The 25,070-nt window shown below is 40.0% G+C and overlaps 1 protein-coding gene across 4 annotated transcripts in view; it reads left to right on the forward strand.

Annotated features, from left to right (window-relative positions):
* The window catches only part of RPS6KA2 (ribosomal protein S6 kinase A2), a 216,835-nt gene extending 193,082 nt beyond the window's left edge, over positions 1 to 23,753 (forward strand). For all 4 annotated transcript variants that reach the window (XM_015858006.3, XM_085543446.1, XM_015858005.3 and 1 more), the window contains exons 13-21: positions 665 to 795; positions 2,286 to 2,411; positions 11,887 to 11,976; positions 13,470 to 13,628; positions 14,778 to 14,939; positions 18,064 to 18,140; positions 20,454 to 20,571; positions 21,523 to 21,660; positions 22,031 to 23,753. In XM_015858006.3, the coding sequence (XP_015713492.1) occupies positions 665 to 795; positions 2,286 to 2,411; positions 11,887 to 11,976; positions 13,470 to 13,628; positions 14,778 to 14,939; positions 18,064 to 18,140; positions 20,454 to 20,571; positions 21,523 to 21,660; positions 22,031 to 22,156 (1,127 nt within the window). In that variant the 3' untranslated portion in view covers positions 22,157 to 23,753. The remainder of the gene's footprint in view (positions 1 to 664; positions 796 to 2,285; positions 2,412 to 11,886; positions 11,977 to 13,469; positions 13,629 to 14,777; positions 14,940 to 18,063; positions 18,141 to 20,453; positions 20,572 to 21,522; positions 21,661 to 22,030) is intronic.
* Positions 23,754 to 25,070: the final 1,317 nt, after the last annotated feature.

Consider the following 25,070-nt stretch of genomic DNA (forward strand, 5'->3'; position numbering starts at 1 on the left):
GTTTGTTCACCTTACAACAAGTCAGCCAGCCACCTTCTAGGGTCAATCCCAGCTCCTAAAGCTGCTCCAGAAAGATCCCTTTGAGACTGCAAACCACCACTCTGGGATCATTGTGCTTTTACACTTTTGTGCTTTTACACTTGCTTCAGGTGTTTTCTTCTTTGCATTCTCCTCATCCACACACCACACTGCATTACTTTAGCAATTGCAATTTCCGTAGTCAAGGTGTTCCACAAAGGACAGATAAAGCATCCCAGAGCTTTCTTTCCTCTCCCTGGAGAACTTCTGCTAATCCAAAGTGGTGCCCTGCCTTGAGCTATCTATCCATTCTTCTCCTGTTCTTGTTATACTGTCCCTTCTCTGCCTGTGCAGACTCCTGGCACAGATGGTGCTTCACACTGGAATGAAAATTTACCAAGATTAAACCTCTGTATCCAAGAGGTGTTATCTTGCAGACAATACCCCTGCACTGCTCACATCCAGAGGAAAGGGATGGAGAAGGAACATCAGAGTCTTTATTATGGAGGTGAATTAGATGAATACATGTCTACCAGTTCAGTAGTGTGCAGCTGACTGACAGGGGTGACCAAGTCTATTGCAGTTGTTGTGCTATTACTTTCTGATCCTTTGTGCCACTCATGAAGTCATTTTTTTCTTTCTACAGATTCCCCAGGTGTTCCTCCAAGTGCCAATGCTCATCATCTTTTCAGAGGTTTCAGCTTTGTTGCCTCTAACTTGGTGCAGGAGCCTGCACAGCAGGATGTGCACAAAATCACCGTTCATCCAATTGTGCAGGTACAGACGCTGATGTTACTTTGCACTTGATGGGCAGGTTCAAATGTGCATATTGTATTTAAACTGCCTCAGTATTTCAGATTTACCCAAGTTTCATCTGTTTCCATGCTGCATGCAGGAGATGAAAAATTAGATGTATTTTTTCACAGAGGCTTTTATCTTTACATTCACATCCTCCACTGCCCTACAAAGGAAATAGGGATCACACCTTATCACAGCTCAGATGAAGAAGTATTTCTGCACACCAGAAACACTACTAAAGGGCAGGTAATGGAAGGCTGTTTTTTAGTGACGTTATTCTCAACAGTTTTGTTTAGAATTATGTGATACAGTCGGTATTGGCAGAGAGGCCTAATGAATTATTTCTGTAGGATCCCACAAACATGGAGCCTGAAATTCTGAGTGTAGAACACAACAGTGCTCCTGTTGTGATTACACAAAAGCCTGGTCATGCTCACATAACCCAGACTGACTTGGCAGTGGAAGGAAAATTGCCAGATCCTCAGTTTCTTGCTGCCATTCCCCTATGACTTTCTCTCTAGTAATTGTTATTTCACACTAGAGTAAACCAGAAATGAATTTCTACAAATGGCTCAACACATCAGAGGAATAGTGAATCAGGAGATGAACAGGGCTTCTCAAAGGCACTGCAGATTTTCCCACAAGGAAAAAGCTTTTCTCTTACCCACAGCAAGAGATACACATGCCTCAAGGGGAAGAGTCTTTGCTTATGGTATCAGCTTTCATCCTTATTTTAATAATTCCTAGTTTATTATTGAAAACACTTGTCTGCACCAAGTGAATTATTATCCAGGCAATTACACCCCCAAAAAATGTAACTATGTTTTCTTCTAAAAATGCACATCTTACATTGTTACATGTCTGACAAGGTTCTGTTTAGGCTTTCCTAGTGAGGATGCATTTTTAGGCAGGTGGTGCTAGAGGATTTTTAGTGGTGCTGGTCATTTCTTAAATTCTGGAATGGAGTTTGTAGCAAGGTTTCAAATGTGGGCTTTGGGAGGGCATCATCACCTAATCAATCTGCCTGCCCAAATTATCTGGCCCTTCATTAATTAGAAATAAGTTTATGTAGTTGAGAAATGTGAATTTCTCAAGAGATTTAGGCCTGCAGTTCCCTGTGAATTTCTAATAGGAAGTGGTTGTCTGCATTCCATAAATAGTTTACAAAATTACTGCTTCTATTTTTTTTCTTTTTTTCTTTTCTTTCTTTTTTTTTTTTTTTTTTTTTTTGCCATTACTTCTAAATGAAAAACTCCCTCTTACAGACTGAGAAAAGTTAAAAAGCATGGTACACACTTCTTCAGATGAAGAGCTTAAGGTGATTTTAAATTGAACTTAGAACACACCATCTAAGAACAAGAGGATTCTGTGGAGAAGATGAGATTGAGCATTTTGTGAACAATTAGGCTAGTCCTTGCTTTTATGTACTCATGTCCTGATTACCTTGTTTATTTTATCTTTTTCTATAGCAATTACATGGAAACAATATTCACTTTACAGATGGATATGACATCAAAGAGGACATAGGAATTGGCTCCTATTCAGTGTGCAAGAGATGTGTTCATAAAGCAACAGAAACAGAGTTTGCAGTGAAGGTAAGAAATCAGTCTTACACTGCTGCCTTATTGCTTTTTGATGTTCCTTGGTTCTTTGTCATCCAAGTGATCCAAACTGCAGGTCATAAGTTACTGGTGGTAAACAGAGTTATACTGAAGTATTTATTCAGTCTTATTTTCGATTATAAAATGGATGATAATTCAGTATCCATTGAAGTCCATGAAAGTTTTGGTGTCTCCAATTAGTGGCCACGAAACTCTGGGAACCATTAATAATTCACAAGTTGTTGATATCACTGTTCAAACAACAGGCTATTTCATAACCAGAAGCACAGCCCTACAAGCAGGCCTTGGGCTTGCACAGGAACATGATAGGATTTTCATTTTTAATGAATGGAAAAATTACGTTTTTCCAGTGGCCTGTTAATTTTCAGCTTTTCAGTTTTCCAGTTCTTGCTGCTTTCTTGTTATGCTGGTAGGTCTTGATTTTGACGAACAGTTTAGGCATCTCAGTCTGCAAGTCAGTTTCCAACACAGAGTGAGTCAAACATGTGGCACAGACTTTGAGTTGCAGACGGCTGCTGGCTTTCTATTTGTGCATGTTGACTGCTCCCTACTTGATTATTATTCCTACAAATATGTTGGTTTTATTATTCTTCCATTTTTTTTTTCTATTTGATATCAAGATTGTATCATTTTGTTATTAAAGGAGCTCACTTTCATAAAGATTGCACAATGCCAACCATTTCAAGTAATTAGATGGTACAGGAGTTGCAACTGACATTATCTTAATTATATATCAGTTCCTTTTGACATGCATCTTTTAACTCTGTATAAAAATCACCGAAATTAGATTCTCTTGATTTCTTTCAGTAAGCATAATTTTTCTTCATGGTCCTTAACATGTAATAATAACAGGAAAAAATATCTACAGCCATCATTCATACGATAGGCAGTTTCCCCGTTTGTCTGGTAACACGTCATTAAAAGCTCCCTAGTAAAGGCTGACTGCTGAGCATCCTCTTATCTCCTCAGAGGATACTGACAATAATGAAGGAGTTAAGGAAATGACGTGATGGCATCACTGTGGGAAGGGATTTATAATGTCATCCTGTAAATAAACCCTCCACGGAGTCTGCAGCTCACCAGGCCTTATTTACTATGGCTGTTTAGAGCCATACTGAGACAACAGAGTACTGAGCTAGAGTAACGTGAGTCAGAGCTACTGCCAGAAAATCCACACAGAAAAACAAAACCTTTCCAAACATATTTGTCAGAAACATTTCATTCCTTTTGCTTTTGCTGGCCATCTGCAACTAATTGGAGACCATCTAATAGAGACAATTAGAGGTCTAGCAATGTAAAGATGCTGTTTGTTGATGTGACAAAAGCACTTGAACAGATCTGTAATTTAACTCTTTACAGTGTTCAGTGAGATGAAATAGACAAATTCTGTGTCTATACTAGACCTGCCCTAAATAAAGGCTCCTAAATATAATGCTTAAGAATTGAGACTTAACACAACATGTTCTTCTGAAAGCATTTCAATATCATACTGCCAGATTACCTGCACGCTAAGTCTAACCTGAAATTAGTGGAACAAACCTGGGTCAGTGCAGGTAGATTTAGGTTTAGTAAATCTTTGTGTAATATTCTACTGCATGTACATAATCTGAATTACCTTTAAAATGTTACTCCTAGGCTTTTTTTTTGCCATCTCTTTCCGAAGGGAAAATTGGGAATATAAAGTTATGAAATACATAAATACTGTCCATTCTTTGGAAAGTTTTATAAGGCTCTGGTATACAGAAGAAAGCTGGGGAAAGAAAAAGTGTTATGATGAATCTCTAATGTTTCAGATTCTCCTGCTCAAATATTGATCATCAGGATCAATACAGCAGGATGATTTTTAATAACAAAGGGAACAGACAGTGTCAATCAGAATTACAAGCATCAAATGGGTACAAATGTAACAATGAGATCAGAAGGAATAGAAAATCAGACTAAACAATTTCAATTGCATCACTATCTAGTATCTAGAGAAAGTAAGGCAGTTAATTAGAAGATTGATTCTAGAGCAGATGGAAGGGATTTCTATGTGCGGAGAAAAGGCTGTGATGGAAACATGTACACATTATCCAAAAGAGCTGCCTTGTGGAAAACAAAGAAGATATGAGAGTTTTGGATGTATCTGACTTTTTAAAACCTGCCAGAGATTTGATGCAATTAGTTTATGTCAAATGTTTTTTGCTTCATCTAAAATCACTGCACTGGCTTCAAAATTGGATCACTGCTTGAAGCTTTCAAGCTGAATTTTCAAATACGCCTCTTACTGAAGCCAGATGAAGTTTGCAAAAAACCTGACTGCATCTCAAGATTTTTCTACTTAGACTGACATCTCCCCTTTCCAGGAGAGATTACTGGAAGAATAGCCAAAGTGAAAACTCCTTCTGCTATGGCCTATTCTACCCCCTTTACATTATCTGTACCAAACTGCAGAGGTGGGGGGACAAAAGCCAGGTTCAACAGCTTGAAGGCAACTTCTTTCTTCTCTGGGTCGGTAGACTATCTATCTGGTTAAATCTTACAGATTCTTAGTCTTCATATGCTGTTGGAGCCAGGGCAAATGACTGGGTAAAAGGACAAGTTACACTCTTCGTTCTCCCCTGAGGAGGCAAAGCATAAAGCAGAGGTTGTCCCACATGAGAAGTTCAGTTTTGCAGATGCCAGTACTACAGTGGAATTTGGATCTTGAACACGTGTGAATTTCATTACTTTTTTCCTATCTCTGTAATGCACTGACAAACTATTTTGTTCCAAATGTTCCCAGCTGTGATCAAGGCTAGATTTTTTTCAGTGTCTATCTGCCTGTGGGATACAGGGTAGGTTATGCTGGAGACCTAGTAAATCCTACGGTTTGTATATTTCTGGTAATTGCTAAGCATCAAAAATGCATTTATCTCAGCATATTTTGGTATGGGCAGAAGATACCATTTAAAGAGCTATAAAAATGCAGTTCTCCACTGATAACTGGAGAAGTGACATCAACATGCTATCAATAAACAGAAGTCAGTAACTCCTGAGAGCTGTTTTTAGTAGGCCTGTGCAGTTAGACTTGCTATATAACTCTACTTATGTGCTAGTGGCAGTCACCAGATGACATGGACAGAAATTGGATCTGATATTAGTGGAGTTGTAGCCTTACAATATATGGGGTCAGAATTATAAGATTATTTCTTACCTTGATAAATTAGAGAGAACAATTATGAAGCCTATGAAGTTTGGCTTATAAAGCTGGTATTTGTGAAATCCTGTTATTCAGAGTCTTCAGCAGAAGATTATTTTCACTGCTTGAAGGATATTTAAGCCAGTAATGTGGCAACAGACTCAATAGGATATAAAGTATCATGTGGGAGGTACAGATTTCGGAGATGATTTAGACATAAATCTCTGTGTTGCTTTGGATTTGCACAGGGAGGGCAGTTTTCCAGAGGGGTGCTCATCTGGCACTCTGCAAAAGAACCAGTATGGAAAGCTTCAGACTGCAAATAGAAGTATATGGAAAGAATGCTTACAAACAGCATGAGCTGGTGTCCCCAGTATGTGTCGGAGAGAGAAAACTGATTGCAGTAAAACTGATGGAATAGCAAAGAAGTGCAGTGGAGAAAGTTTTCTGTGAGGGTCTTGCATCTATTCTGTGAGTGTATTTTGAAGGCTGTCCAAGTTGTCTCATTTTGAGTAACTTCAAAGGTCTTGACTTCCGTGCGGAATGTTATTGTGAACATGCTCACTATAGCAAGGGTTGACAGAGAATATTTAATGCTGTTGTCATTTTGTAAGATTTGAGCTTAATCAGATGCCTGCCAAGCTTCATTCAGCCTCACTTGTTTTAATTCAGTGTGCTCAGGTTTCTACTGGGTACACTCACTGTAAGTCAGCTTTTCAGAGAAGCACATCTCAAACAGACAGGACCCTTCAGCTACATCTACCAGTGAAGAGTGTGGGACTGTGCTTGAAGGGCTTAGAAGAGGGCAGGGCAGAGAGCCAGGGGCATCCTGAACACTTTTACAAGCAGTGAACTTGTTTATAGCAGCAAGAGCCATTGCTGGGTGGTGACAATTGGCTAAATGGGATGAAGGTGTTACATAAGTCTCATCAGATAAGCAGAGGAGGCATATAGAAATGTGGGTAGACCATCTCTTAAACTCTGCTTTGAGCTAAATCTGAGATGTACAGTGGCTCTACAGCCCCTCCAGCATTAAGATATTACAGTCTCCCTCCCATTTGGTTACAGAGCTCACAGTGCAACTCTCCTTAACGTTGCTGAGCTTCTCGGGAATATAAGATGATGCTGTTTTTCAGCACTGACTGGATCTTTTCTAAGATGCAGGATCAGGCAGCAGCTTTCATACGGTTTAGCAGTATCATGTTTCTTGTCTCTAGCTTGCTTGCCAAACATCTAAGCATTTTGGACAGCATTTGGTCCTTTGTGGCTCTGTTCCTCTTTTGGGGCCATTTAAACTGTTTCTTGTATTTGTCTTCCATATTGATGTAATAATCTTCCCCTTTTGTAACATCCAAATATGATACAGTGGTTTTCACCCCTGAAGCTTTTTGTTAGAGGGGGTGGGAGTAGTGCTGCAGTCATCTCACAAACTGAAAACTCATCAGTCTGATCCACAGGTGTGTGCTAGGACTGTGCAGAGCAGGCTAAAACAGTGGAGAGCTTTTCACACTCGGCCATTCTCCCTCTAAAATTGCAGGCTTCTGTCTAATATGAGTTTTCTGCTTCATGGGTGCTGTCGAAACAAATTTTGTTAGTGTTTGTGTTGCTTAGAAAATGTGTGCAGCTGTATAGGCCATAATTAATACGTATTAAAGTTGCAGTCGACAGCTTGGGAGTGCTAAGTCAGCAATGGGCATGCTCTGCCTTTAGAAATCTTAATGCCTCACCTACATATATTGATCCGATGGCTAATGTTCATTTCAGAAAAGCAGCAGTAATTAGGCCCGTTTCTTTTAATATGCATTTCACTATTTTTTCTGAAAGATTTAAGCAAGGATGGGGGAAGTGAAACTCTGGAGCTAATCAAAACTAATAGCACAGCAAATAGTCCCTCCGAAACTATTAGGCTTGGAATAGCTCTCCTTGGAGACACGTTAAATGTAAAATTATACCATGGCCTGTTAAATAATGTTAGCCTTTCTGCAGTGATTTTCCTCCAGCTTTAGTAATTTGACATCAAAAATTGAACCAAATTAAAACAGATGCTTGGCGTGAAAAGGACTTGTTTTTGGAAGAAAATATTACTGAAACTGAAACCTGTATATTTTCCAGCTCACAAAACTGAGAACCGTATCTCTGTGACACTGTTCTTGGAATTAATGCTGGAGATGAATCTGTCGGTATAAAATGTCTGTGTTGTTATACCTTCCTGTAGAAAAGATGAATATCCCATCTATAGTCAGTTCCACTCACTCTTAGTGTCCTGGGTTTCAGATTTGGAATTCAGCCCATAGATGGACTGGAAAAAAAAAAAAAAAAAGAGAGATGAAAAATTCCTACAGGGAGCATTGCATCACACCATTGCTCTTATATGAATCTCTTCTTAAATATGATTAACCCGTATTTACATTGCGGACAGGCTGTAGAGAAAAATGCAAGATAGGTAGTAGAAAATAAAGCATCTTTAGAAAGTATACAAACCCCTCTTTCTCTTCTTTGCTTTTTGCACGTTCATGCTGATTAAAAGATGCTTTCAGTCATCCTGCTTCTTAAATACATTGGCAACCTCAGCTGTGGCTGTTCAAGGTGTTGCAGTGCTCAGGTCTCTGGCCTGACCTGCTGGACTCTGCTTCTGGAGCCAGAGCACCAAGCTAGAACTGTGCCCATGGCTCAGCTGCCCCATTTCACATTCCTGTGTCTCAGTTTCAGAGGCATCTTTCTAAAGAGGAAGAAGCAAATGAGAGCCAAGCAAATGTTTCAGTGCAGTTGTTTATTCGTTAAAGATGTATGTAAACCTTTTCCCCCAGCCCAGGAAGACTCAAACAGCAGCATTTCCTTACTTCTCACTCCAGCTTACCCTGGCCAGAGCCCTTCCTCTTTCCAAAGGCCGTTATCAGGGCTGTTCCCCATCACTGCATCTCATATTTCTCTGCAGTCTTCATTCTCACTCAACTGCTTTTCTCTTACCTTTTCTTTTAGTTTATTCATTTTCCAGACAGCAGAGGCAGTTAAATTGCCACCTCCCACCTCTTGCCTTTTTCCAGTATCTCAACCATAGTGATGGAGAGCTTCATGTGAGGAACAGTCATCCTTCTCGCACAAGGTCATCCAGGTTAATTTCAGCTGTTTTAAAAGACAGTTTGCATTCACAGGGCTAATTCTGCCCAAAGTAGATTAGGGAGCGCTCACACATACCATTTCTTTGGCAGGACTGTGAGGGCTATAAATCCCAGCTGGTGGGTGGTATCAGACAGCTGAAGACTGTAACATCTGCTAATGGCATAACTAGCTCCAGAAGAAGAAATTTATCTACACAGTCAGAGATGCAAAAATACCTCTGAAGAACTGCAGCCAGCAAATATATACTGTCTGTATAGTTACTGTACCATTTTCAGGGAGGTTAGACCAATTCACACAGATCTGTATTGATGATCTTTATTGTACTCAGCAGTACACCTGGCAAGGCTGAAGACATTGAATACCCATTAGTAAGGAAGAATCAGGTGGGTTTTTTTTCCCATGCGAAGGACATGTGACAGCACTTGTGAAAACTGGCCAGACATTTTAAATAGGATTTTGAAAATATTATCTCCTGATCCTTTCTCCCTTGAGAGAGAGTTTAGTATTATCCCTCGATGGAGCTTGACTCATTTTAAAATATCATGATGTTTTTACCCTAAATTCCACAGAAGAAAGTATAACTTTTCTTTCAAGTAGTCAGTACAATAGACTAAGAATGCATTAGCCAAAGGACAACAACAAAAAAATCACCAGTAGAACAAGCTGAACAAAGGAACGCACTTTTACGTGTGTTGAGCCCATTTTACCCTGAAATTGTTTCCTCCAGAGTTAATACAGTATCTGTAGGCAGTCCCTGAATGCCCACTACAGACAGAAAAATCAGTTTCTTATTTTTACTAAAGGACTACAGTAAACCTGACTACTTAATAGCTCTTTTCTTCCAGTGTACAATAGAACTTCTGTTACATTTTCAGTTAAATTATTTATACATTACGATGTCTTTCCAAGTCAGTTTTCTTCCCCGTACATCTACAGAGTGAAATAGAAGAATAGCAGCATTGCATATTACCTCGGGGCTGGAAGCAGAGAAAACCTTCCCTGAAGTCTGTAATGGAGGGTGTCTGTGCATCCATTTAGTTGAGTTCAAATCACTATGACTTTTCTCAAGGAAGATCATTCCTTGTGCAAGAAATGCTGCAGGATGTTCACGGTCCACCATAAGAGAGGAATAGGGAAGAGACTGCCTTCATGCAAGACATAATATCCCAGGGGAAACAAAGAGTAGCCAGGCTAGGGAATAGTCTTTGGCACCACAAGAACTTTATGAGTGAAATAGCTCAGCTTTTAATCAGGTGATTAAGAGTTCAGTGGGAATGTATCAGTGTTTATATCTATACCCATAACATTTAATGCCTTCCTCTTTCTAGCTAATTGTAAAATGGTGGAGTGGTGGCAACCATCCTGAATGCATGATGTCACGGGGCTGCAGAGAGGCAGCTGAAAGTATGCCCTACAGGGTCTCTGCAGTGGTTGGTTGGGTGCTCTGGGCAGCTTGTCCATGTAGTCACAGCATTGCAGCTTCTGCGTGAATTGAAGTAAAAGTTATGCGTATTTAGCAGGGCTGTTCTGAGATGAATATTTATAAAGCATGTTGGGAATGAAAAGCATTACATATTATCTGCTGCTGTTGCTACTAAATCACTAGCAAACTGCTTCAGGCTATGTTGTTTTGAGTTTTATTTCAATAGCTAAAACTAATTTTGGTTTGGTTTTTTAGGGAACAAAATATATATATATATATATATATAGTTATATTCCCACATTATTAATAGCTGCTTAAAGTTTTCCACAGCTCTAGATAACTTCTTTCACAGGAAAAGCAACCCCAGAATATATCACTTGCTGCAGCACGGTGGTGGTAGCAGTGCTTCCCACAGTAGCAGTAATACTTGCTGTTCTGCTGGTTTGTAGGAGGCAGGTAGATCTTAACAAGCACACATTTATGTAACTCCATTAATTTGACAAGGGCTATATTAGTTTTCTCCAGCCAAGAAAGTGGTCCTGAGTATATTTTTATATGTTAGTTATTGGTTGAGTGGGACACATTCAGCCACTGTAGTTTTATTTATGAGGGATTTCATTGGGTTTTTGAGGATGTGTGTACTGAACTAGAAGAACAACATTATTCTAAGGAGTTGTCTAGTAGGATTTTCTCCACACTGCTGTTGTTGAATTTTTACCTTCATTTATTTGAATGTGTACAACTGCTGCTTACTTGCATCATTTCCCTGCTGCACTTGAACTTGTCACTCTGCTGTTCAGTCAGAATCAAATCACTCATATGGGTTCAGATGCATAATGCAACCACCATCAGCATTATCGGTACAAATGCATGTCAGTCATGAGGAGTACAAAACCTCTGATGTATGCACTAATGTGACTGATGCACTAAATTCTAGATATGTACTTAAATATGTATCACCACAATTAAACAATGGAAACACACGCAAAAACAGACAGGCATTTATCTCCATTAACAAAAGAGGTTTTTAAAAAGCCATATTTCCTTTCAAACACCATTGAATCTGTGCTGAGTTCTTACAGAGAGCTAATCACATCCGATAACAGAATTACGAATTTCTGAATAATGCCACCCATTATTCTATAAAGCTGTTATTCGAATGCACTGCTGCTGCTTTCTAGAAAGGGGAAATTCTTACCAAAATACTCTTAATGAGTTCCTGGCAGAACTAATTTTTTTGCCACACCCTGTGAAGTTACATTTGAATTTCAAAGTGTAGGTATCTTCTTTGGGTTATTTTTTGGTTTGTAGTTATCACATCTGCAAAAGAGAATCACTAATCCATCACGGCAATTATGCTATCATAGGCAGCTACTAGGTTGGTCAGGCAGGACTTGGTGAAGCCATGCTGGTTATTTTGTTTCACTGCCCTGTCTTCCATGTGCCTTAGTACAGGAGAGTCTGCTTTATGACATTTTCCAGCGCAGAGTTGAGGCTGGCAAGTCAGTAGTTTCTTGGGTCATCCTTTCTACCCTTTTTAAAAATTGATGTAATACTATCTTTTTTTCCAGTCATCAGGGACTTTACCTGATGATCATGACTTTTCAAATATCATTTTCACATGTTTGAGCTGGCCTTTACTAGAAAAATTATTAGTAAAAGGATTTTAGATATTAGTTTAAGTTTTGCTTTGTTCTTAATGTTGCCAGCTGGTATTTTACCATGCACTGCTTCATTTATTCCAGATAATTGACAAGAGCAAGAGAGACCCCTCTGAAGAAATAGAGATTCTCTTGCGATATGGACAGCATCCAAACATCATTACTCTCAAAGATGTGAGTACTCACTGAGCACTACAATAACAAATAATTTTCACTTCATTATCAGGTTCAATTCCTATCTGGAAAATTCTCTACTAAAAGCTTGGAGCTAAAACAAGACACATTGAAATCAAGGGGAAAAAATATGTAGCTTTAACAAATTATTGGTCAGGTTGTACACTCTCCAAGTCTTGTCTATCAACTGTGGATAAAATCAAAGGTGTACCATGCTGGAGAGCAACCAAATACACCTGGTTTTGACCTCATTGCAGCCTTTCAATACCTGAAGGGAACTTACACCCAGGAGGGGAGTAAACTCTTCGAAAGGGCTGACAATAGCAGGACACAGGGAAATGGTTTTAAGTTGAAAGAAGGAAGATTTAGGTTGGATGTTAGGGGGAAGTTCTTCACTAGGAGAGTGGTTAGGCCCTGGAACAGGCTGCCCAGGGAGGTTGTGGATGCCCCGTCCTTGGAGGTGTTCAAGACCAGGTTGGACGGGGCCCTGGGCAACCTGATCTAGTAAATGTGTATGTTTGGTGGCCCTGCCAGGCAGGGGGGTTGGAACTACATGATCCTTGAGGTTCCTTCCAACCCGGGTGATTCTGTGGTTTTGCAGTACTTTCCAGAAGTGAGATCTCACCTGGGGTTGTCTGCACTGTGGCACATGCAGAGTTTAAATAAAAAGATCCTGCTTGTGTTACTGGCCAATAACACATTATGGCTCAGACCTTACAGAAGTCTATACAGATTTTTTTATCACATACCCCAAGAAAAATGTCACTCAATTCCTAACTATTAGAGTATCTTAAAATTGTGCAAGATAAATTGTATTCCTTTCCTAAAGCATCTAGCATTGATGACTGCAACACTGTCTATTATTTCAACCTAGATAAAAGATTATGACATGAAAATAGACATCTTTCAATTTAGACAAAGAAATGTCTTTTCCCCCTTTCAATCGACATTGAAAATAAGTACATGTTACAGCTCATGCCAATATACTCATCAGAACTACAAATAAAATCTCTATGACACCACTGGAAGCAGGTCTTGGCCAACAGTATAATAGAGTTCATTTAGCTGATCATGAGTCAAAGGGAAATATTGTTATTTAAAATGGCAAACGTTACCCTGTAAAACGGGAAAGAGCACATTACGGGGAAGGAGACTTGGGTGAGAGCCATGAGACATTTCAGGCTGTGTGAAGTTGTGCTGCTTTTAGCATTTTGGTCTACTCAGCCGACATGATATCAGATCAGGAGGGCTGAGCTTCTGCACAGACAAATCAGCAAATTGCTACAGACATAAGAAAAAGGTGATGATGAGGTTGTGTTATATAGTTGCCTTTTCTGATGTTAAGCTTAACAAGCACATTTCCCATGTGTTAGCTGACAATTTCTTATTCCAATATCTTAAAATCAAGCCAATAGGCTGATCAAAAGGCTGACCTTCACCAAGTTAGATGAAGTTTGAGTCCAAAGCATATATTAATTATATTACTCTTACAGGTCTATGACGATGGGAAATATGTGTATCTGGTGATGGAGTTGATGCGAGGAGGAGAGCTCCTGGACCGCATTCTTCAACAGAAGTGTTTTTCAGAGAGAGAGGCCAGCGCGGTTCTGTGCACTATCACCAGGACTGTGGACTACCTGCACTCCCAGGGGGTGAGCATTACTGTTCTGGTTTCCTGCAGCAACCTCCATAAACTCCAACACTTGGAAAAAGCGAATGGTTGTGATTATCCTTCTCCAAAATATAAACATATTTTTTTCCCCAAAAAATATTTTTCAGTGAAGTTACGTTTCATTCTTTTTCCACATTTAGAATTGTATTTGAGCTGTAAAATAGAGTTGTAGCCTTTATAGCCATTTTGCTTCTGAACTGCAATACATCAAAAAAGTGTTTTCATCCCTGAATTATACTGATTTTTGGGTATCTTTCTGAGAAAGTAATTATTTACTGGTTATTCTTTTCTGTTTATTGAAGTGATTATTGCAGTGTCTTTTATCAGATTTTCCAGTAGCATATCTGAGTGAGGTAGAAATCTACCTGAAATAGGTAGAAAATAAATACTCAGCTTCCAAACTGAAGTGGCTGTTTGAGCAGCTGATGTGAAAGTTTCCTGACATGCTGTTGGAGAGCTGACTTGAAATCCAAGCTTCCTCTCCTTTTCCACTTTTCAAGGAGAAACAGTTTGGATAACTATTCAAATATTTGATTCTTTTTCCTTTCATGGTTAAAGCAAGCATATTTTGTGTTTGGACGGGTGTGTTTTCATGATTGTTTTCCAGTTGTATGATCAGTAAAGGTTGTTTTCCCACTACAGAAATGCAGCACTTGTTGTAAAATATGCATCATTGGGTGCCTATAGGGAAGGTTTTTGTAAAAATTAACCCCACTTTTTGGGCATGAACCGCTTCTATGTCACAAGAAGACCCTTACAGACTTTTTTCAATGACAGGATTTCATTGTGACCTTTCCTGCTGAATATTTCAGGGCTATCTTAGAGCCCCTGACACCAATGTGTTTGTATAGCAGTCTCTTTTGACCACCCTCAAGAAGGTTGCCCACCCCTTAGAACAACTGTCTCCATCATATTTCAAAAGAGGTTGCAAAGCAAACTTTTTTATTTTAACAGATTTAAAACTTTTTTTTTTTTTTGCCTTTATTTACCTGAGGTTTTTATGTAGTTTCTCTCCAAAACTGAAACATCTTGAGCGAGAGCTCTTGACTTAGTCAAACAACAAGCCAGATGTGGAAGCGAATCCTGTATGCTCCTCCTCTCATTCTTTATCCCCTGCTTTCTCATTAAGGTGGTGCACCGAGATTTAAAGCCAAGTAATATCCTCTACATGGATGAATCAGGAAACCCAGACTCCATCAGGATTTGTGACTTTGGCTTTGCCAAGCAACTGAGAGCAGAGAACGGGCTGCTCATGACTCCCTGCTACACCGCCAACTTTGTCGCCCCTGAGGTAGGATCACATTTCAAAGCTGTGACTAACACATACGACATAGGAAGAAGTCCTCTGTCTCTTTCACCCTTTTCTTGTTGCATTTCAAAGAGCAGGGTAGAAACCCAACTAAAAGAACTTCAATATATTTTATTGCCATAAGTTTCCTATTCCTGTCAGTCTTTTGGGGGAAGTTGTTTTTAGTCTTAATATCAGGTAAGACCCAAATAGAAATACCCATGGATAAAATCCTTACTACACTGAAGTTGGTAGGAGCTTTGCAATGATTTAACGGAGAAACTGAAACATCCCTCCTCCTGACCTTTTCAAGTACTGATCTCACTGTTACAGGGGATGCAGGAACTTGATAGTAAAGATAGGAAAATTGTATAGATCTCAAAACCCCTCCCCCCAGAGGCCTCCCTGTCTGTCCTTACTCTCATGTTGGAAACAGAGTGCATTTATTTGTGGCATCAAGTCTCTGGGTTTCTTATGCCATTTCTCTTACCATAACCAGCCGAGCTGCTCATAGAGAAACAGACAGTTTTGTGCGAGTAATAGCCTAGAACTGACCTGCCCTTTTCTGCTGAATTGCAATAAGCTTAGGTTCCCATCACTACCAGACCTAACAACACCTGTGTGAGGGAGGGAGGAGAGGGCTGCTTTCCTATTTTCACAGACATGAAAACAGAGACAAGCCAAATAAGTACCACATCCAGGGAGTGGTAGTTCTGCATTGCCAATGGGCTTTGCTCCTCCCTCTTTTTCTTCCCCATAACTGTCCTCCACCCAATGTTCATCTGTATGGATGCAACTGAGAAGTGAAAAATGGGATGATTTTCCCTTACATAGTCTTTCCACAATGCAACAAGATACAAGGATCACAGCCTTCCAGCATCAGAAAGAGAATTTGTTAAAAGGATACTATTGCCAGGGGCAGTATTAATTCAAAGCAGAATATTTTTTTTCAGTAAAAAAACATTCCACTGCCAAGACAGATTGTGTTGTTGTATTATCACTGTTTTGATGGCTTTTCATTTTAGATACTGGAATAAGCTACATGAAATTTATCAAAAAAAGGAATGAAAGATCTGCAGCACCCACAAATGTTTACTTTCCAAATAAAAAATTAGCTGTGTTTACAAGATTTAGAGGACTGACGTTTTCTCCAAGATACAACGTGATTAAAATAGGTGGAGGTGTTTTTCCTGATGGGCTGTTTTGCTCAGTGTCTGTAATCACAGATGCTGTCAGCCCAGTGCTGTTTCAGCTTAGCCTCTTCTGGTTTCAACTGAAGGCAGGACTCACACTCCCCGTTGTTTGTGATGAGCAAGACAAGTCCAACTAAAGCAGGAAATGTCTGAGATTAATTGAAATGTTACTGGAACTGACAGAGATTACATAGAGCCCTCACTACTTTTACACTTGTGATATAATCCTGCCCTCCAGCCTGGACCTGACTTCTGCGTTTTCCAAGCCCCACCGCAGCATCTGTAATATGCTGGTGACACAGACCAAGAAGGCAGGAAGTCAGATGGAATGATGACACAAAAGAATAGTGGCAGAGGGCTGACGACAAGTTTGCATACTTGCTTAATGTGGAAACATTTAATTTGTAGTTCTGATGAAAATATTGGAAAAGTTCAAAGCCCTCAGAAAGAAAGAAGCACTCTGCCACCTAGTGTGAGCAATGTCGTTTGCAGAGAGTGAACAGTGACTGAACAGCCTACTGAGCCCCTATAGTACAGCATAACCCTTGCATAAACTAAAGTAACTTCCCTCTGCAGATTTCTTCCAAATTCTGTGAACTCTTTTTTTCATTAGAAATGATAAGACTATTATCCTTCATGCCCATACACATCCCTGTTGGTGTTACAGCTGAGAAAAGCCTGTATTTATAGCGCTATTAATCTCAGAATTCAAAATGTATAGAAATAGGATTTAGAGAAGCATCTGAGCCATATTTTTTCAATGTGGCCAAAGTTCTCCCAGCAGATACCTGACAGATGGCTGCTTTACCGCTCATCATTTGTAAAATCTGTCAAGGCAACATTTTCTGAAACTGTTTTCTTCCAGCAACTGTTTTCTGTGATAAACTTCAAATAGCTGACATCACTACTGGATAATAACCAGGTCTGAGAAAGACTTGCTGAATTTGTACCTTTGTTTTTCATGCCTTTTGGAAAATAATAATAATGATGCATCTGATCCACCAGAAGGGGAACTAAACTCTTCTTGTGTGTCAGAACTGAGGTTAAGTAAACGGAATGGTAGTTCGCCTTTATGAACAAGTAGAAGATCTGAAGGTGGCTCATGAGTCTTTGTGAGCCAAAGAGAAACACAGCTCTTCCCCTCATCTCAGCAGGGCTCATCAGTCATTGACTTTACTTTCACTTGGACCCGCAGGGACTCAAGCATGTTTCTTCTGGTATGCATTTGCATAAAATAAATCCATATTACATCTTTGCTGGTCCAACTGTCCATCCTGAACCAGTCCTGAACCTTCTCATATCTCTTCAGAATACTATGATATTTGCTTTCTCAACGTGGAAAAGTTTTCATGCATTACTTGTTAATTCCCATATAAATGCTGCCCGCTTTGCTTAAACCAGAAGAAGATAAGCCTTTTAGCTTTCTTTGCAGTTGTAATGCATCTGTATGAGTATGACATAAAATATGGGTTAGTGAGCATCCAGTTGCTGTATCAGATCCAAACAAAACTTGGACATGCTTACCACTGTCAGTCAGCCCCATGCTTGATTCTTCCACAGTGAACTTGGTGACCTCTCTGATTGGAGGACACATTTAAGAGCATTAAGAGCTTTCTTCAGTAAATATTTAAAACACTGAAAAAAGTAGAGAGGGTTGCCCTGCTTTAATGGTGAAGGCCAATAAACCACCTCCTGCTTAATCCCTGCAGAGATGGGCCTGCAAACTGACCGACCAATCTTGGCCTGAGCCCCTCTGTGCCCCACACTATTACCAACAGCTGGCTCCTGAGCAGATATGTCTTCAAGGCAGGTGTGAGGGCAAGTCCTGGAAATGCTGCCTGACACAATCTCTAATCAGTGCTTTTTGCAACACAGAAGCAAAAATTCAGGAATCAGATTAACTTGTATTTTTTCACCCATCTTTTTTCACGTAGGTCCTTAAGCGCCAAGGTTACGATGCAGCCTGTGACATCTGGAGCTTGGGGATCCTGTTGTACACCATGCTGGCAGGGTAAGATGAGAGGTTTTCCTCCAGTGGGTATATTTCAGCAGTGATTAAGCCAGAAAGGAGTCTAAGATAGAGACAGCCAACTGCCTGGCCTATTCTGGGAGATGTGCTCAGTTGTAAGAGGCAAGAAAACAAATGTCAAGACTTAGAATTAGAACAGCTTTTTTCCAAAACATATGAATATCCTTGACACTTACAAGCCACTTAGGTTTTTAATAGCCTGGGCCCATAAATGTTCACTGAGATTTTGAGTCCTAAAACGTTCACTGAACACTGAAGTAGCATGAAAGTGTTACACTGGGACAGCAATGTTGGAGTGTATTCCAGATCATGTCCACCTTACCCATAAGAGGAGATTTATTTGTTTCTATTAATACATGTATTCTCTTTAGCTTCATTCTTCTCTTATGATTGTTGTTATTGAGGTATCTGAGCAATTTAAAAGGCTAAAAAAAAGCCATAATAAAACATAATTTTCAGATGCTATTAAAAATATATATATACTGCAGAAGAGGCAAAGTAAACAGACCAGCAAGGACAGGAACAGGCAGCAGAAGCTTCTTGGGGGATATTTGGATTAGGAAACCTACCAGTGGGTTGGCTAAATATTGATGCAAAAAGACTGAGAGAAAGAGTGAAGTAAGTAAGTAAGTAAGCAGAGTGGGATAAGAATAAGGTGTGCTGGAGGGAATGGGAAACACCTTGTGCAAATCCAAGGTGGATTTATTAGGCCCCTGAACTTCATTTCTCTTGCTGGATGCAGGCTATTATGTGAGCGTATTAATCCTATTTGTTGGTGCAGCTTGGAACTTTGCAGTGACCACTCACAGCTCTTTAGTCTATGTCATGATCATTCAGCCATGGCAAGAAAGTTGTATTCCTAAGTTCATGCAGAAACCAAACAGGTCCTGTCATTATGTTATTTGGGTCATTTTCCTTGTGAAGTACAGAAGAGGTGCCAGGAGTTCCTGCCCTATTTCGCTCCTGAGTACAGGTGTGCTCAACATTAGCTGAAATATAATGGGGCATTCTGGAACAGCCTCCAGTCTGATCTGGTACCTGGAAAAAAAAGTTTCTATTTGGCTAAAAACATGGGTTTGCACTGATACACAACCAGAATTAGTAAATAAAATCAACACAATACCCACAGTCCCAGTAGTTAGCTGAATATATTGTTGTGGTTTAACCCAGCTCAGCAACAACCAAACTATCAGTGTGCTAGTAATGCTGTCTCAGCTAAAAACAGGACAATACATTCAAAATGTTTTGTTTTAAAATATATCCAAAAGGAGGTTGGCGGCCCTGCATGTGGCAGGAGGGTTGGAGCTTGATGATCCTTGAGGTCCCTTCCAACCCAAACCATTCTATGATTCTAAATGTATTTGAATCTGAAATGCAAATTACACAGTTGAGGTGCCACTACTGTATCGTGGATGCTTTTATTCTTCCTTACCAGAGGAAAGCAGTAGGAGCTATTATATGAACCTATGATGTTATTCTCCTCCCAGAGTTGCTATAAGCAGAGAGTGCTGAGATATGAAGGGCTGGAGCACAGGTCTAGAATACTATTAACACCAGGAATGGCCAACTTTGGAGTGTCAGCCATTCCTGAACTCTCAGCGTATCCCTTTGGTGGGAATGGAATAACAGCCTGTATCTTTCTGGGCTGAACTGTGAAATCTGAAGCACTGGTGGAAATGAGAAAATACAGCTTGAGAAATTGAATGTGCTTTTACAAAACAAGGAGATAGGAACCTGTGGCCAAATCCAAGTATCTGTTTAACAGCAGAACCAAACTGGTGGGTATCCAGGACAGCAAAAACAGACAGAAGGGAAGGCATAAAAATCCCAGACACCCCCCTTCTTCTAAAAGTAGACAGCTGTTTGAGATCGCTGAGTAAAATTTGGCCTGGTATATTTTAGTCAGTTGCGAAATCTGATCACTTGTCAGTCTGTGAAGAAAAAATATCTGGGCCCTGTACATGTGGCACTGATTTTGTAAAGCTGAGTATACATTACTACTGATTTCTGACTGGCTAGATCAGGAAGTTTTTAAAGCACCTATTGCATAAAATCTGTTTTGTCCAGCAAACTTGCATGTTATGATTAACAAAGGACTGAAGAATAGATTACAAGCATTTTTTTTTCTTTTTCCTTTTTTGTTTCAGAAATGATTTTATATTTTTTTGCTTCATTATTTTTACCTCTCATTCCCATTATGAAGGAAGAAAATCCCTGTTGAAATCTATGGCTTTTATCACTAGATCCTAGAAATCCAATACCTGCAAATAAAACTTTACCTTTTATTTCTAATAGGTTCACTCCTTTTGCAAATGGGCCAGATGACACCCCAGAGGAGATTCTGGCCAGGATTGGCAGTGGCAAATATGCTCTTACTGGAGGAAACTGGGATTCAGTATCAGATACTGCGAAGGTCAGTGGATGCTTCCTGAGATTCTTTTCCTATCCTCTTAAATGGGCTGGCAGTCTGCAGTCATAACCAAGAGAGGGTCAGAAGGGTTATTTCTCAGTGCCCTGTTTATGTTCATACCACTCTGCACAAAATAGTATTTGGACTTTTAGTAGTTATTTTAATTAAACTAAGGCATAACATAGCACTTTCAATTAGGAATGCTCTCAAATTAGCACACAGCTCTTCTGTTGTGCAACTGAACTTTGGAGAAAAGCTCAGGGTAGTCAATGACATGAAGTCATGGTCTATATGTGAGCCACCTTTTTGGTCCTCAAAGCTAAGCATGAGCAGGCAGTTTATAAACAAGTATTTTTAACTCCTGTACTGTCTGTAGTTGAGGCCACACATCTATCACAAAGCCTGGAAACCCCAGGAGCTGGAATTAAAACTGGTGCTGAGACACACAAATCTATGGACTGGTCTGTGAGATAGCTAAATGGGTAGGAAAGCTATTGAGCTTCCAATTGTCTGGCATTAATTAGAAACTTTGACACAGTTTATGCATTCCTCCAGGAGATTTCAGGTTTACTAGCTGGCATTATCAAATGGGAAAACAATAATATATTCAATCTCAAAACTGCAGTTAATCCTAGTGACTTACTTGCCTCCAGATGGCATCCTCTCTAGGCAGAGTTTATCACCTTTACATAGTCACTATAATTATTAACACTCAGTAAACTGAATACCTGCCACATTATCTTTCAGTTGTATTATCATTTCAGAATTGGATGTTACACCTGAACTTTTCAGACATGAGACTTTTTATTTAAAAAATATAAAGCATTTCTAAAATGCAGCCCCCTCTCATTTGTACAGGCTGGTGATAACTGTGTCATTGGGAAGATCTTATTAAATCCTGCGCTGCTATTAATTACTTCTTCCCTTCTACTGTTTTCTTCCTTTTGAACTTAGGATATTGTGTCTAAGATGCTTCACGTAGACCCACATCAGCGTCTCACAGCAGTTCAAGTGTTGAGACATCCATGGATAGTGAACAGGGAGTATCTATCTCAAAATCAACTCAGCAGACAGGATGTTCACCTGGTGAAGGTATGTCCTACTCTCCTGAATATCCCTATCTGGCAGAAATATATGGGATTTTTGTAGATATTCTGGAAAGGGAGAGAGGAATTGGGAAAATAGTTTGCCACAGAAGTGAAATTTAATATGGTGCTGCATTAAAAGTAAAGCTTTTGGACTCATCATCTGCTTGATATTGTTAGCTTTCAGCTGCATTACAATGAACTGGTGGGCTCTGTGTATGTACTGTTGCCCACTGCTTTGGATCAGACTCCAGCAGACACTGTTATCATTTAATGGAAACTGGGCCTGCACCCAGGGCATTGGACTGGGAAAGGGAGGGAAGAAGCATCAAATAAATGAATTTTATCTCAATGTTTTCTCTTTTTCTGTTGTACAGGGTGCAATGGCAGCCACTTACTTTGCTTTAAACCGAACACCTCAGGCACCAAGGCTGGAGCCTGTATTGTCCTCCAATCTGGCTCAGCGGAGGGGCATGAAAAGACTTACCTCAACCAGATTGTAGCAGTACCCCCACAAGGCCTCTTTGGAAACCCACCGTTTATTATTTGAGAGATTCATCTTTACTTGGTTAGTAGAACTTTTTGGACAACTTGCACATGAAATCGCCGGAACTAGCGGAAGTACAGCATAAGGCAAAGTCTGCCTTTCCTCCATCATTTCTTTTACATTCCAGCCAGGATCCTGAGTTTAACAACTTCACAAAGATGTGCCAATTTTGCTGGTAGCTCTGTTTCCTTACTGAGATAAAGCCAAATAAAGTAGAGATGCTCCATCCCTCCCTAGAAGAGTCTTTAAGATGTTCTTCAGGAACATAGTTTTCACTTTTTTTTTCCTCAAGAAAAGCACGTTTTGTAATGAAGATGCAGTCGGGTTTGAATGTTCTCAGCAGTTCTCACAAGCATCACGATGAAGTGCTTGGCTGGTCGCCTGCTGGTCTCCACTCACCCCAGGAGGACTGAAGGCTGCAGAGACACATAGATGATACCTTACTGGAAATAAATGCTATACAGCATGAAGGAGAACACGCTGTCTCTGATGGAAACACCTTCTGATTTTGAGAAATCTTTTGCACTTTGCCCCTGTTTTGTCTGGAACAAAGTCAGCAGCACTCAAGGAGGAGTGTATCCCATGAGCTTAACTTTGGTGGAGGTCAGGTCCTTTGAGAGCAGAAAGTCTCTGAGAAACACAGGCCTCCAAGGGGATTATTGGGTCCCATGGGTCTGTGGGAAAGCATTTGTCTGAAGTAGTGGGGTAGGAGCCTGTGGATGAGAGGTGACAAAGGTGTCTGGTCTCAGCTCACAAGGAGGCTGGCTGCAGGCAAGGCCACCACTGCTCCCTGCTGGGGAGTGCTTGTTTCTGAAGGATCCAGCCAACTCTGTCACAAGCTTTAATGCTAATAAATCAGGAGGAGAAACAGGATGATGCTGTGCTTTTATATTTATATAAATATATATACATGTATATTTATATATATATATATATATATAGATCTGCACCCTAATGCCTGGATTTTTCAGGTTCAGGGAAATAAAACCTGGTTGAGAAGGTCTCAACAAAGTGGACCTTTTTACTCATTCCCTGAGCTACTTTTTTATTGTTTTTCTTACCCGCTGTGGCATATGGTGATCACAAGCTGCCCAGGATTCTTCTTTATAGTGCTTTTGTTTTGTTTTCTGAGTGAATTTTGTCACTTCAGATGCTCTGTGGGAGAAGCTAATGTGCTATATTGGCTTTTTGTCTATTTTGAAAGGAGAAAAAAAGAAAAACGTGAATATGGAGCTTTGTATGCTAGAGGTGACAATTGTCTGGCTGGGTAGTGGTGCGCTATGGTGCCATGTGAAATTACCAGGTCATGGCATCAATGTCCAATGGGATGAGGAGTTGCATTTGCTATAGCAATATGCTTCCTAAAACTGTGTTCCAGTGTTAACAGAACTTTGTTTGTTTGCATTAGTCTATTTTTGAATTTAAATTTATTCTTAATAATTTAAACCAATATTTAATGTCCAGGTTTATGTGCTGTGCACACAGGAATGCTGCAAAGCAGCTCTTCTTGAAGGCCTTCTCTTTTCTAGAATAAACAATGCTGTGAAAATTCACACAGAGAACGAATTGGCTTGAATTGCTGTGTGGGAACATGCACACGTGTGGCTATGTTTATTTACAAAGCAGCAGGGAATAATGTGCTTAATTCTCTACTCTAGCTAATCTATGCTCAATGTCAGCTATTTGCTGCTTTTACACTTCTTCTCTCATTAGAAGTTAATTAAATCTCATACATTTCTGCTGTCAGAGTGCTGGGAGAAGTCCTGACTGATACAGAGATGTTTTGGTCCACTCCCTGGATGTGACTTCTGTCTGCAGGAAGGCAAGGTGGCACAGGGATGCTGAGGGCACCTGGAGGGAGGGCTGGACTTTCCGGTGTCCCAGTTGATTTGAATTGTTTCCACAAAATGTCGTTTTAAGGTGTCATCATTGTGCATGGGTAGAAAAAGTGCTGTAAATGCTAGGTGCAGTTTTTGTCTCCACTCGAAATTTCCTGGCATCTTTCATTGATTCAATTTGATTTCTCTTCACAGTCATTGGAAACAGTCTGATCCCTTCTTGATGTACTCAGTCTTAATTTTTTCGAGCTTTTTTTTTTCCCCATCTGATTGTGTTGTAGGCCAAGCTTACAGGATGCTGCTCTTCCAGAAGTTCAATTGTTTGAATCTCTTCCTGGTTGAGATTTTTCTAGCCCACCAGCTATCACTCTATTAACCATACAAGGTTTGGGCCATGTACAGAATGCTACATGTTGATGTTCATTAATTATTTTCATTTATAAGCCTATCAATTACATATAATGATATTTGATTATCAGGATTTTCTTGCCATTGCGTCCAGATATGTGTGTGTAAATACACAAAGAGGTAAAGTCCCAGTGAGAATGTCAGTATAGTCAGTGTTTGATGCAATGCTGAGGAGCTGTGTTTGTGACATTTTTAGCAATCTGATGCTGAATACGGGAGTGGTTGCCCTAGGTGTGGATAGGCACATGCTCAGCAAGCAGCTGTGCCTAGGGGAGAGATTGTGTGGGGTATGCACCCCATCCTGGCTGTGCAGCCCTCTGCACTCCTCCACAGATTATGCCACCAGTGGTGTTCTCATGAGGGTGTTCTGACCTGTTTTGGTCAAAGTGAACCCAGTTCATCCACTTCCACAATTGGTCTGGCTGATGCAGTCATTTGGACTGAAACACAGCATACGTTTAGCTCCTAAAAGTCTAACAATCTCTTTGAATTAGGGAAAAAAAACAGAACCACAGAATCACCAAGGTTGGAAAAAAACTACAAGATCATCTAGTCCAACCATCCATCATCTTGCAGGTTATTAGTCCACACCATGAACTAGTGCCTTAGGCTGTTAGAAATAAC

This window comes from Coturnix japonica, chromosome 3 (genome assembly GCF_054131305.1).
Source record: "Coturnix japonica strain WE chromosome 3, WE-NBRP24, whole genome shotgun sequence".
Taxonomy (NCBI): Eukaryota; Metazoa; Chordata; class Aves; order Galliformes; family Phasianidae; genus Coturnix; species Coturnix japonica.